Source organism: Saccoglossus kowalevskii, chromosome 7 (assembly GCF_978046115.1).
Source record: "Saccoglossus kowalevskii chromosome 7, keSacKowa6.1, whole genome shotgun sequence".
Taxonomy (NCBI): Eukaryota; Metazoa; Hemichordata; class Enteropneusta; family Harrimaniidae; genus Saccoglossus; species Saccoglossus kowalevskii.
In genome coordinates this window covers 25,624,067-25,637,785 of record NC_140647.1, presented here as the reverse complement: position 1 = coordinate 25,637,785, position 13,719 = coordinate 25,624,067, and the positions used below count along the sequence as shown (strand labels likewise).

At 33.2% G+C, this 13,719-nt stretch overlaps 1 protein-coding gene across 2 annotated transcripts in view; it reads left to right on the top strand.

The window, feature by feature from the left end:
- LOC100368963 (receptor-type tyrosine-protein phosphatase-like N) overlaps nucleotides 1-13,719 on the top strand; it is a 209,548-nt gene that overhangs the window by 127,909 nt on the left and 67,920 nt on the right. For both annotated transcript variants that reach the window (XM_085501370.1, XM_085501371.1), the window contains one exon: nucleotides 3,621-3,688. In XM_085501370.1, coding sequence (XP_085357496.1) covers nucleotides 3,621-3,688 — 68 coding nt within the window. The remainder of the gene's footprint in view (nucleotides 1-3,620; nucleotides 3,689-13,719) is intronic.

Sequence of the window (13,719 nt, the reverse complement as noted above, 5' to 3'; positions counted from 1 at the left end):
GTTGTCTCTTAGGCTAGAACTTTTGAATTTACAAGTTCGATAAGAAGTCATTAACATATCATTTAAATAACACTTACGATGTACGCATTGGCTGATCTTGTATAGAAATCTCAGGGAAGCCTTGGTTATATTATTAATCAGAGTTTGTACATGTGTCATGCATACAGATTTAAAAATGAATGACCTAGTGTATTAACCTAGAGTACCGTATTAAAATAAAGTATGTGGTCTGCATGGGGAAGACGTTCAAATAGTCTGCATCGTTGGGAATATATAATTTAAACAATGTTTTCAAGTACCTTTGACAAGCTCTGTATGTCAGAATGATGGATTGTAGGTGGAATACCTTCACAGTTTGTGTATTTTACCTTACAGTGCTGTAAATAAGTTTTATTTGGTTCCATGATTAAACACTTATTGTACTCATTTTATATTCATTTACAAAAAAAAATTAAATTGCATGTTTTAATAAAAAAATCTGAGTAATGTACAAGCTGAAGTTGAATTCAATGTACATTTTGAAAAAAATGTATTGCAAAATTATTATTTAAAATGTAATTAATAGATTAATAATTTGAATCAGTTACTTTGTTTCCCTTGATGTGCTTAGTCAGTATAGATTGTAACAGGCTATATCAGTCTGCTGGTTACCCACTCTTCATAATAATCTGGACTTGCTTTTAACAATTTTAACTTTAATTTAATGCAACATCCAGACTGAAGACTGAATTGTGATGTCAGTGTAGATGGTGGCAATATATTGTGTTAACTGTGTCATGTACAGTAGAATAAATACAACTTAAATTTATAAACCAAACACTACATTGTTAAACAAACAGTACATACTGTAATCCCACCATTTTTGTGTAAATTTCACATTGCAGTAAACCAAACACAGCAATCATGTGCCTGTCAACCAACCACCATAAACACTGTAATTCTAGCTCTGTAAACCCAACACAGTAATTCCAGCTCTGTAAACCCAACACTGTAATTCCAGCTCTGTAAACCCAACACTGTAATTCTAGCTCAGTAAACCCAACACAGTAATTCCAGCTCTGTAAACCCAACACTGTAATTCTAGCTCTGTAAACCCAACACTGTAATTCTAGCTCTGTAAACCCAACACTGTAATTCTAGCTCTGTAAACCCAACACTGTAATTCTAGCTCTGTAAACCCAACACAGTAATTCTAGCTATGTAAACCCAACAGTGTAATTCTAACTCTGTAAACCCAACAGTGTAATTCTAGCTCTGTAAACCCAACAGTGTAATTCTAGCTCTGTAAACCCAACACTGTAATTCTAGCTCTGTAAACCCAACACTGTAATTCTAGCTCTGTAAACCCAACACTGTAATTCTAGCTCTGTAAACCCAACACTGTAATTCTAGCTCTGTAAACCCAACACTGTAATTCCAGCTCTGTAAACCCAACACTGTAATTCTAGCTCTGTAAACCCAACACTGTAATTCCAGCTATGTAAACCCAACACTGTAATTCTAGCTCTGTAAACCCAACACTGTAATTCTAGCTCTGTAAACCCAACACAGTAATTCTAGCTCTGTAAACCCAACACTGTAATTCTAGCTCTGTAATTCTAGCTCTGTAAACCCAACACTGTAATTCTAGCTCTGTAATTCTAGCTCTGTAAACCCAACACTGTAATTCTAGCTCTGTAAACCCAACACTGTAATTCTAGCTCTGTAAACCCAACACTGTAATTCTAGCTCTGTAAACCCAACACTGTAATTCTAGCTCTGTAAACCCAACACAGTAATTCTAGTTTTATAAACCCAGCGCTGTATTGAAACCAGATGAATATTCTAGTTTCTTCTTCTTCATGGACTTCCATATATAAAAGCTTATATATACAAAACCTGTCAACTGAATGATCTCCACAGTCTTGAATAGTTCTCAGTCTGTATAATATTATCCATTATTCTCTTTTGATGCCAATCATATGGAAAGTATCATGTTTCTCATACCATGTAGCCAGGTCAGATAACAGTTCTCCACTGGATGTATACATCAGGCAATTATATTGAGCATAAATACTTGTTTTTTATTCTCTTCAAAACTGTCTGATTCATTCAAACTAAACCTGCTAAAGAATGTTAATACCATCAATGCTTTGCAACATATGCAATTTAGGCTTTTTGTGTTCATTAAGAATATACTTTAATTTTGTTGTGTGTCTGGCAAAATGGTTTTATTTATTTTATTGTACTAAAAGTATGATGAAATTTTGTAAATGGTGCTTCAGTATTTGCCTGCCTCACTTGAACATGTAGCAGCTGTGGTGTTTTCTACTCTGTAGTATTGTCAACTGTGTTTAGCAGACCTAACTTTGTGTACCCTATGGAATACAACAATTACAGGCAGCAGACATTGTCTTTTGTTTTGTTTCTTGGTATAGAAAATGTTTCTAATGTTTAAAAAAAATGCTCTTGAGACACATGCTATTTATCAGAACAAATTAATTTATACCCTGTAAACTTTTTGCCAATATTAAATCGCAAGGGGCTGGCACATTTTCTGCGAGCTGATATATGCAGACATTCAAATTTAAGATCACAACACAATTATACTATGCACTTCTATATATTAATTGCTCATTTGTTGCGCCTATGTACTAATTTGCATATAATTTGCATATAGTTCGCATTCCAATTAAATACATAGAGTTTAGTAGATATTATAGCATGATGTACTCACAGTTAATTCTGAAAATAAAAAGTAAATAATTAGTATTATATAGTAAGAATCTGAGATCAGAATTACACAATAATTTTTTCTATAATTTCTAAATTTGATAATATATAAAAAATTTGGTAAATTTGAATTAATAATTTGAATGACAATATTTCGATATTGCTCCAGACTGTTCTTATATATGTGAAATATGAGTATAGCCATGAAATTTGTAATAGATATCAGTCTTCTGTGATCAAATATATATTCCTGATTTTAGCAAAACCTTGTTTCATTATTCCGTCTTCTAGCCAACAAATGTTGGAGCACTTTTTTTTTTTCAAGTAATTTTTGCCTTTTTTAGCAATAATTTTGATCAAAACAGACTTTAGTTTATTTTTCTATCAACATTTTATCTAAATCGTTAAAACTTGTTATTAGAATTGTGGAAGGGAGCAGTAAGTTAACACAATATTATTCTAAGATAAATAACGATAGCTGATAAGTATTAAATACGTTTTTATTTAGGTTATATCTGTATATTCATAAATCATAACATCATTCACGTAGAATAAACAGTTGTATTATCGTATTTCCCACGCTTCACCCATATTTAACAGTGCAGAAGATTTCAATAAACTTTGACCCTCGTCGCCGTGACTTTTTATAATTTCCTGGCGATTCTTGTTTGAAGAGACATTAATCAATAATGCATGAAGGAAATAAGTGTAGCAATAACTGGCGTGTAAACATCGGTAGTTGTCAGCCCAGCTATGAATTCGGCTGTGATGTGAACAGCTGATTTTGATTGTTAGTGAAATGCAACCAGCTAACGAGTATGTGGACTGTTATTTGTCATTTAAATCTATTGTGGATCAATTAAATATTGTTATATCATGCTTAAATTTACCGTTTGGATTTATTTCAGCCCAACACAAAGATGAGATCAAGAATACCATGGGCTTGAGTCTCACATCAACTGGTATTGGTAATCAGGTAAGGAGAATATAGATATTCCACGAATGATATCCAATGATATCCTATGTGGCTTCGCTGTGATGATCTACAGCTACCATGTGCTATGGAATGGCATTAGTTTTTAAATGGTGTCACAAAGTGCCATTTTTTTTTTCTACGCTTTGCCCATTTTTATGTTTTAATTTTTCTTAAGGTTCTTTGTAAATTTAGAATGCAACGATCATAATTTTTTCCCTTTAGATACAGGTCTTGATTATCATCTTTGAAAAAAAGTATGTTGAAATAAATATGCAGTTTTATTTTGTGAAAGTTGACGATAGCTATGTTAGCATTTCAAAAGGTTAATCTTTCTATATTTGAAAATGTTGTATGGCTTAGCAGCTAACATCCATTCCTGAAGGAGTCTGGCTTCACTACAAGATGCATCTTATAAGAGCTTGATAGATTGTTTCAACTAAAATGATACATAGTATACAGTTTCCAGATGATAAATAGATACCTGGACTAACTGTCTTGGGGGCGTGTTCCATCACAACACACATCAGCTAGACCGTCACTGCGTGTTCCATGCTTTCTTCAATACTTCTAGTAAGAATATGGGCCCCCTGCTGCTTACAGTAATCAGTTATTCAGTCATGGGATAGTCTCTTTCTCCCATCGCTTCTCAGTTTTGTCTATTTTTCTTACGGGTTAAAAGGGAAATAGAGTTTAAAAGCTTACTATTCAATTTCATGTTCTTTAGGACATTTTGAATCATGCATGCTGTCTTCGTATGGTATAGTTTCTGCCAGACAGTTGTCTTCCTAGGATAGCAAAAAAAACAAAAAAAAAACATTTCTGTTTGTAAGGCTATATGACTTATATATGCACTGGGATATACCACTTTGAATGATTTATTTTCAACGGTGTTATCTCATTAATTCTTATTGTAACCCCTGTAGTCATTTTGCGGATAATATTAAAAATAAATAAATACAGTACTGAAGATGATTTTTACCCCCCCCCCCCACCAACACCCCACCAACACCCCACCCCCACCCCGAGGAAAAAATCGGTAACTTCATTAACACTGCTAGATCATTGGGATTGACCATACTACTAAGGTATTTGCTGTTGTTGCTGACGTGTTAGACAGCTATGTACACACTTCCAGAGTAGTAAGATTGACATATGTACAAAAGTATGCTCTGTTACATGCTCATTCCCAATAGACACACATTCAAACACAAAACTACATTTATTGTTTTAAAAGCAATATTTTGACCGTACACACATCTTTGTCATTTGTATAAGTGTGAGCTACTAATAGAAGAAATACGGTATTTGCCCTTCAGGTAATAGGGGAAATCAAATATGCACATGTGGGAAGCCAAGATACATGTAGTTTATACAGTTCACACATTCACATAATTTCCCTGTTTTAAATGTCATATTGCATATGTTATCCTGAATTGTTTCCGATTTGCAGATAAAATCTAAATTATACTCTTTAACACTTTGCTCGCTGAAAGCCTCTATAGATAGTCAATATGAATTGCGTACAACAGCGTCAGCAATCATCTGGTGATGTGTTAATTAAATATATGTCACTTTCATTATTATTTTTTTTTTTTTTAGAGATAAGAATTTTTCTTGACAAGAAATGTAAATAATTTCTCAACACCTCCAGGTCTTGGATCAAGTTTTTCAACGTCAAATTTATACATTGCCTCCAATTCTTGGTCAAAATTTCCTGTTGCCTCCAGGTCTTGGTCAAAATTTCCCATTGCTTCCAGGTCTTTGCCAAAGTTTTCCATTGCCTCCCAATTGTGGTCAAAATTTGTGAAGGCGACATGAACGTTCAAAGCAATATTTGTGTTTTTTACATTTTAGAAAATTTTAATTTCAGCTTTATCACATTGTACTTGAGTTGATTGGTCATTATGCTGGGAACCATATACTTATTAATTACTATAAAAAAATCATTAAATTCTATTTTTCAAAAGATTTTGAAATTTCAAATTAGATTATTTTTGATATTTTAAATGCCGAGCTTCAATTCCTACCTGTTGTGAGAGTCATACCCCTTAGCTGACTTTGAATTTATCACTCCTCATGTTGCCATGACATTAAAAAAGTACCCTTTAAGCTGGTAACAATTATTTTGAGTTGCCTGTCTGCTGATCAGGTCAATAATGTGTGAAAGAGTCTATCAAACATTTAAAGCCAATGCAAGATAAGGTATCATAGATTGAAATATACAGAGACCCACTGATCTTTTTCGTGCACTTAGGGAATATGCTGTTATAATAATATAATTGTGCCTTCGTGTTTATTATACACTAAAACTGCATTTAATTCAGGGTCTGTCAAATGTATTGACTTTGTCATGCTTTCATAGACCTTGTCCAATTAATTTTAAATTTGTGTTCAATTTTGAACTTGCCATTGCCAAGCACTAAATTCAGTTTTAATAATGATTACATACGAATAAGTGGCTCTTAACTGTGCAATATTAAAACGCATCAGTATCATCAGTATTCCCTACAGATTACATGAGAAAAAAAGAAAAAAATAGTCCAGTGGATGTGAAAATTTTGGACCCTTCTTTTTTAGTGTACTGTTCCGCTAATTATTATATAACTCATGCAGCTTCCATTCATTATCAGCTGGAATGCCCTTGGGTAACCTGTAGTTATTTTCCTACTGATCAGTATCAATTCAAATTGTAATCTAGGGGTCAGTATTGAAAAAAAAAAAAGGTGAATAAAATTATAGTCGCCAAGGCTATAATGACTATATTCAATACATGTATTATATAGGAAGATGAATCACGCGTGTTGTAGTTCTCAATTTTATTGAAGGTTTTACCGCCTACTATTATAGAAAATGGCATATATTAGCTAAACTCAGATTACTGAACTTTACAGTGGCACAAACTGTCTATAGATCTCTGTATATGCCGAATAATTACCATGGACAGTCCCCAAACAATTTGAAACCTGACTGTCAAGTTCCATTTTGTAAATTCGTTATTGATTATTCCGTAGCGAATATAATACGCGATAAGAAGACTGGTTGTGTGATTATTGAATAACACCCGCTTCTCTAGCAAAAACACATTCATACATTATGCAGAAGATTTTGTTGTCAGTGACACCTTGGAGGCATCTTGAGCTGCCAGCGAGCGTTAGTCCTGTCCACATCATTTGCAAACAGATGACATTGTATTCTGTAATGTTATCAGCATAGTGGACAATGCTTCCGTCTTCCATAGAAGGATCAATGGTTGCTCCTTCCACCTGTGAGTATGGGGAAACATTTATGATCATCTTTTTTTAAAACTAGTTCGCCCATTTACATTGATGAGCTAGGTTTTTTAAAGCGGACTCTAGTCTTTCTGGCTGGGTGGCGTGTGCATATTTCATAATCATGCTCTTTCTGAAAAACACTTTTGATGCATGCGTTAATAACTGTAACCTTTGACCTATAATTTTACCCAGCCATGCTTAGCCCCATTGAAAGATTGTATTTTAGTTGACTGACATTACTGAAAGGGCCTCGGAACAAATTACATACCCTCTGGGAAAAAATTCAAACTGCATATATTCGGCAGACATGAAGGATGCTTCCCAGAGGGAGGAATATCAATCAGTATAATGAGCGCTCGTTGCACTGCATCCGGTCGTCTTACCTTAAGAGGAATCTTTTTTTTTTTTTTTTTTTTTTGCATCTTCTAGCTTTTGATTGAAGATTTGTTTTGGTATCGGTATAATAATAATAATTTGGTACAGCAGTACACTTTCCAAAATGAAGTGCAATATTTCATTTGATCTACCAGTGATAGATTATAATTCTGTAAGCCATAGGTTGTTTTATTTATCATCTGAAATACTTTTTCAGTTTGAAAAAATTAGCCTGAGTCGGCAATTACCGGTACCGGTATTATTAAAAAGGCAGTATTTGTATAATTCTGCTTAAATATGGTTTTCTCAGCATTATTTTCCTTACTCTGATTTTAAGATCATGCTTCTAATTGAGTGCATATTAAGAAATAACACAATTTTGTTTTTTGAATCTCAACAAAAATAAATATGTGCATTTAGTTTGGGTCGAATATTGATCCGTAGAATTGGTGGTTCACTATTTGAATTCGTAGCTTATCTTTTTTTTTCCTTTAGTTTTTGGACTAATTTATCACATATTTATGTATAAAGCTTCAATGTCCCGCGCAATTTGCATGCTGCTGAAATATTCAATTTATTTCAGCAGCCAAAAAGGCTGGACAAATCGGCAATCAAATTGGCCAACTACAGCCGACTGTATCGCTGCTAAGGAAGGTTGAAGCACATTCCAAATGGATCCTATAATTGAATTTTCTAGTGAGTAGCAATTATTTGCTAGATATCCATTTTTGTGAGGAAAAGAATGATTGTGATAATGTGTAAAAATGGTGATCTCTAGACTTCGGAATCATAGTTGCAATTTTCCTGCGGGAGCTGAGGAAAGTATTACGTGTAAGTGAGAATAATGAGTTGTCTTCTCAGTGGGGAGTATATTTGCTGTAAAATAAAATCTTCCCATGAATACTATAATAAAACTTGATATACGTAGACGATGTTATGTTTCGATCAAGCCAAATCAACAAAACAACAAAATTTATGTTTTGTTTTTTTATTTCATGTTGTGAGTGAAAACTGATCAATTTGAATGAATAGTGTGGAACCAGAACAGTCACAATCCCAAAGGATACTATCTGATTTGTCACACTCTGTCAAGATAATTTGAATGTTAATTTTGATATATTACATGACTGTGTACTGCATTTCAGATCTGTGTGGTTTCTTTTTTCTGTAATTTTTCTTGTCAAAAAAATGAAGCTAAATTATGTTGGGTATGAAATAACACAATGACTACAAAGTAATGGACAGCATATCCTAATCCTAAACTCAAATCTTTCTATCTGAATTTTATCAACTCAGTATCAAACTGATCATATTGAAATCTAGATATAGTATTACCACTTGTTCAAAAAAAGCATTGTTTTTAACTTTCCTGCGTTTGCTCCAATATACATGTAATCCTAATTAAATTATAAAATGAAATATTTTTATCATCCCGAAGCAAAACGTTCTGAAACTGATCTCACTATTTCAGAGTTAAACTATGGCCTCTGGGTACTTTTATACGCAAGTAATTTCTAATCAGTTCATCGTGGCAGTATTAAAGTAATGTATATTCCAAAAAAGTGCCTTACTATTTTCTATTGCGGTAAAATTGTACTGATCTGAGCAAACTGAAATAATTAGGTCTTCCAGTATTGGGCTTTGACTGCAATTTACCTCAATCCACGACAATCATACTGAACTTTTCCTATATTTTTTTCTATGAAAATTGTCGGCAGTAATTTGTAATTTTTTGCGAAAGCAATTTATTTCTTGTAGTAGTATCTGCATGCCTTGAAGCTTGGGAGACAACGATGTAGAAAATGAGAGCAAAATGATCTGATGTACCAGAGAAAGATCTTTGGATAGAGATTATGTCTGTATTCTATTATTTGAATTGATAGTATTTCAGTATAATAAATGGATGGAAAGTTCACGTGCAAAACCTAGGTATGGCTGCCAATTTACACTTGATAGCAGTCATATTTATCACGACCTTCAACATTGTTTAACTCTGCTTTAACCTTTTCATCACAAATTCACAAAATAGTCCCATTTATAGTCTGCACCCTGCCTACGGAAGATTGAGACAAAAATAGCCAATTTTTTAAGAGTAAAAACTGAAAATTAACCCAAATTTTGTCTCTTAGCTTCAAAATAGGGTTCATTCAAGAAATATTAAAGATTATGAGAAAAAAAAGCAAAAAATTGGACAAGAAATTCTGATGGTGAAAAGTTTTAGCATTTAAGTTATCTGAACATGTAACTACGGGTTTGTCTAGTTTTTAACTTACTGATCAAACTGAATTATTAACACATCGCCTTCTGATGCTGTTACATAACATTCATATCATCTATCCATGTCAGCTTTCAGCTAGCAATGAGATGGTAAGAAACATGATACACATTGTCTAATATATATATATACTCAACACACATTATTTATGAAAATTTATAAAATATTTATAAAACATTGACCCCGAATCATGTATTTTATAAATTTCCACACTACATTCAACTCTAAAGAAGACCATTTCATCCACTGTAACAGGGAGTGGTAACTTGGTAATGCCCATGACCTATAAATCTTTGCAGGTATTCTTTAATTGTTTAGTCGATTTCCTGTCGTGAACACAAAGATATTCTCTACAAGCCATAAGAAGTTGTGATTGGTCGAGTTGTTTCTAACCATCATTTGAAATTTATAAAAAACAAAATTATTTAAAAATATTCATGCCTATGTGAAACTGAGTGTAAAGACTACAATGTTGAGAACAAAACCATGTATATGTGGTTCTCTGTGTTCTTGTTAGGTGTACTGAGTTTTTATCACGAGGCGTCTATGTCACTTCTTATTAACCTACCTGACCTAGCACAGGGAATAATACAGGAAAAATTACTCGTCTGTAAACTGAGCCCATCTTATTATCCTCCTAATTATAACTTAATTAGACAGTGATTATTACCTAATTAGACATGCATCAGTTAACATGTTAATTGGTTGTAATCTATTTGCAGTTAGGGAGTTTGTGCAGGCTCCCCAAGTTTGTGAGTTATTGCATGGCTAAGCTATCAAGAATCATGAAGGGGTCATAACCAGGGGGCAAACTGTAGATTTGTTCGTTTATGTTTTAGTATAATGTATATGATCAGATTTCCTTGGTAAGAAATTTTAACTCTCCACTGTGTTGGTGAATATTGGTATTTTAATCTCATTATAAGTATCTCTGATCTTATTGGTTGTGAGTTACCAACAGTCGTTTTTTTGCGATTTTGCGTTTGTGTGGTATGACAGTGTATGTGTGTATCCTGAAAAAAAACTTTCCTTTCATTAATAATTTTGATGGTTTGAAATATTGAAATGCAAATCATGCTTCGCTTCCCGCAGTAAATTTTTGAAATCTAATCCTTGTCCAGATCCTAGTATTGTATGAATATAAAATTCTACAAGGGAGAAAGATATATTAATAACTATTCATACCAATCACTAAGTTTATTTTATTCCAATCCATAACTATCTTAACTTTCCCTGATATGTTCTTTGCGATGTCAATTCTGAAACTTTTGAAAAAACAATCATTTTTATATTTTTTGCTCAGAAAACTATGGGTAATAGGGCCAATTATGGTCTTGTGTCCCAGAAGGCAACATCGGATCAGCTGACTTTACGTCAATCGTTGACATACATTTATGTGACGCTAATTGAAGAGTTGAAAAAAGTCATGTCTACCCTGTTGAACAGACTCGCACATTATGGAGAATCAATTTTGTGAAATGTACTTGTTGAAGCTGATCTAAAATAATTTAAACAAGACATGCCAATAATTTCATAATTTTTAATAATGCAAAATCAGCCCAAAATTAGGAATGTTAAATTTTGTCTGTTACTTTTATAACAATATTGTATTTTTCTGAAGCCCAATAAATTGTTCACATATACGTTGTAAACAGCTCTGTTGTATTTTCCCAAGGCATGTGTCCATAAAAAATCGTGTCATTTTTTAAGTACGCTTTCAAACACAACATTCAAGTCTTGTCATCAGTACTTTGTTTGGATAAAATGATATATACCGGTAAAACAATATGTTCTAAACAGAGAAAACAATCAAAATGATGAAAACTGCTTTTGTGCCATAATTTGTAATAAGACACAACTCTGATGAAGAAAAAAAAAAGTGTCATTGAAACTGAAAGCTTATATGTCATGTCACCTTAGATGAGATTAAGTTGTGGATCATATCAAACATTGGTCGCAGGAAAGTACCATATTGTGACTCTTTGCTGAGCAAGTTAATGTGAAATATTAGCACAAATTAGAGATTTAGATTTACAGATTTGTCTTGGATTATACATGATGTCTCCATGGTTTCCAACTTGAGCACTATATGCCCTCAAGGTGTTTCCTTTTCTAAAGCCAGATTTGTTCCCATGACAGCAATTTCTTGTGATTTGTACTATATGTATTAGTATGAAGAAAAACCAAATAACCGATGAACTAGTAGTTTGCTACCATGCATTTAGACAGGTCATCAGATTTCTCTAACTTTTACCATATAGTTTTGTTTTATGCTGTTATTCACAAAACCCAGAAAAAAAAGTATAGTCATTGAACCACTTTTCACACAAAATTCTGTTTTTTGAGCTATTGAAGATTGGTTCGCAAAAAAGTCTTATCTAAAAGTTTAGTTTGGTTACACAGGATGAAATTGTAGTTTTAATATGATAAGATGTGTACAAATTATTAGGAAACCCCTCCAAATATGATTTCTTAGTCCCTGGTCAGATGAAGTCGAAAATCGGGACTTTATGGAATGACCTTCATTCACCTGTATCTAGCTCTTGGACATGCCTGGGTCAGTCACATTCACATTCGTTCAAACTTGGAACATGCATTAGAATATTATTGATGCACGTTATTCTAATTTTCAGAATAGATTGAAAACGGCTGATTAGCAGCCATTTTCTTTTAATGAATGCTGCACTGAGGCCATATCTCTGTCATGCTTTGACGCATTATGTTCAAACTTTATTAGCTCTGTTGTCATCATAATTGACACAATGATGCTGTTCATATTGCTGATTGGCCAGTGTCTGAACAGTAACAATTATATTTTCATTTTCTTTTTGAAAACCAGAAGCCCTAGTGTGTTGATGTTTCGTATGCCAGTACCTGGGGTTGTTCTCTCTCAGATTTATTCATTTCCTGTCTAAATCTCAAATAGTGGCCATTTTAATGTTGAAAATGCAATACAGTCAGAATTTATGAAAATTATATTTGTAATCATCCAATGTTGTTCTCTGACATGCCTTAAAATTTGCCTATATGCAATCAAACTTCACAACTATATTACTTACAACATATCATGCAAGTTTTGTTTCAAAATGGCTAAATCTTTTCTGGTTTGTTTGCTTCTTCAAAGTTTTGAAATGCTGATTGATGTCTGGGACCCCAGTATAGTTTTGAGATACAGTTTAAGACATTGTTGTCTATCATTCAACAGGATAAAAAGACTGTCAACAAAAAATCAACCAAAAATTATGAAAAGTATGCATTGTTTTTTGAGCGCTGAAAATATGAATAATAAATTAGATCAGTACATCGCCAACTAAAATTGACTTATCATGATGATGATCAGATGGCCATAGCGTGTCATTGTTTACAAACAAGCGTCTACCCATGAGCCTTTGTGTTTTTAGTGTGTGTTGTTATTGTCGCCGGGGACGATTCTCTCGCTTTAAAATGTCACAATAAAATAGTCAAAAATATTAAAGAACCTGAGCCTGATGCGCGTCAAAATAAAACTGATTATTGTGATAAAACATTGGATAAATGTTTGGCGACTTCAACCATTTAAACACCATAGTGTGTAATCTGTTCATACACAAAATATTTGTTGTTATTATATTAAAAATCTGATTGTTGATTTTAAACAATCAGTTTAAATTAATGTTTTTTAGCTGTTCATCAGCTATGCACCGAAAGAACATGACAAAGAGAAATGTCATGCGAGCTGGTCTCAGTTATTAATTCCCTTTTTTTTTTTCTTACATGTAAGTGTAGTCTAGACATGCCATCTTATATCAGGTATATTTGCCTTTGACATTTCAAGATGAAAGGAACCCGCAATGTGTGTTATGTCATGTTTTTCATTTACTTGGAGAAGCCTGCATGCAGACAGTCTTTTTTCCCCCCATTCTTGAGAGCCATCTTCGCGATATTAGTGAGCATTTAGCTGGCTTCTTTCAATTACAGCTGGGCAGATTAGAACACAGATTGGCTTATCAACAGACATGGATTAGCTTAATCTCCTTGGTTTTCTATAGAAAATATAATGTCATTGACCTCCTATTATGAAAAAAAATGAAATCTTCATGGAAACTGCTTACGAATATTAATTGCAAAGT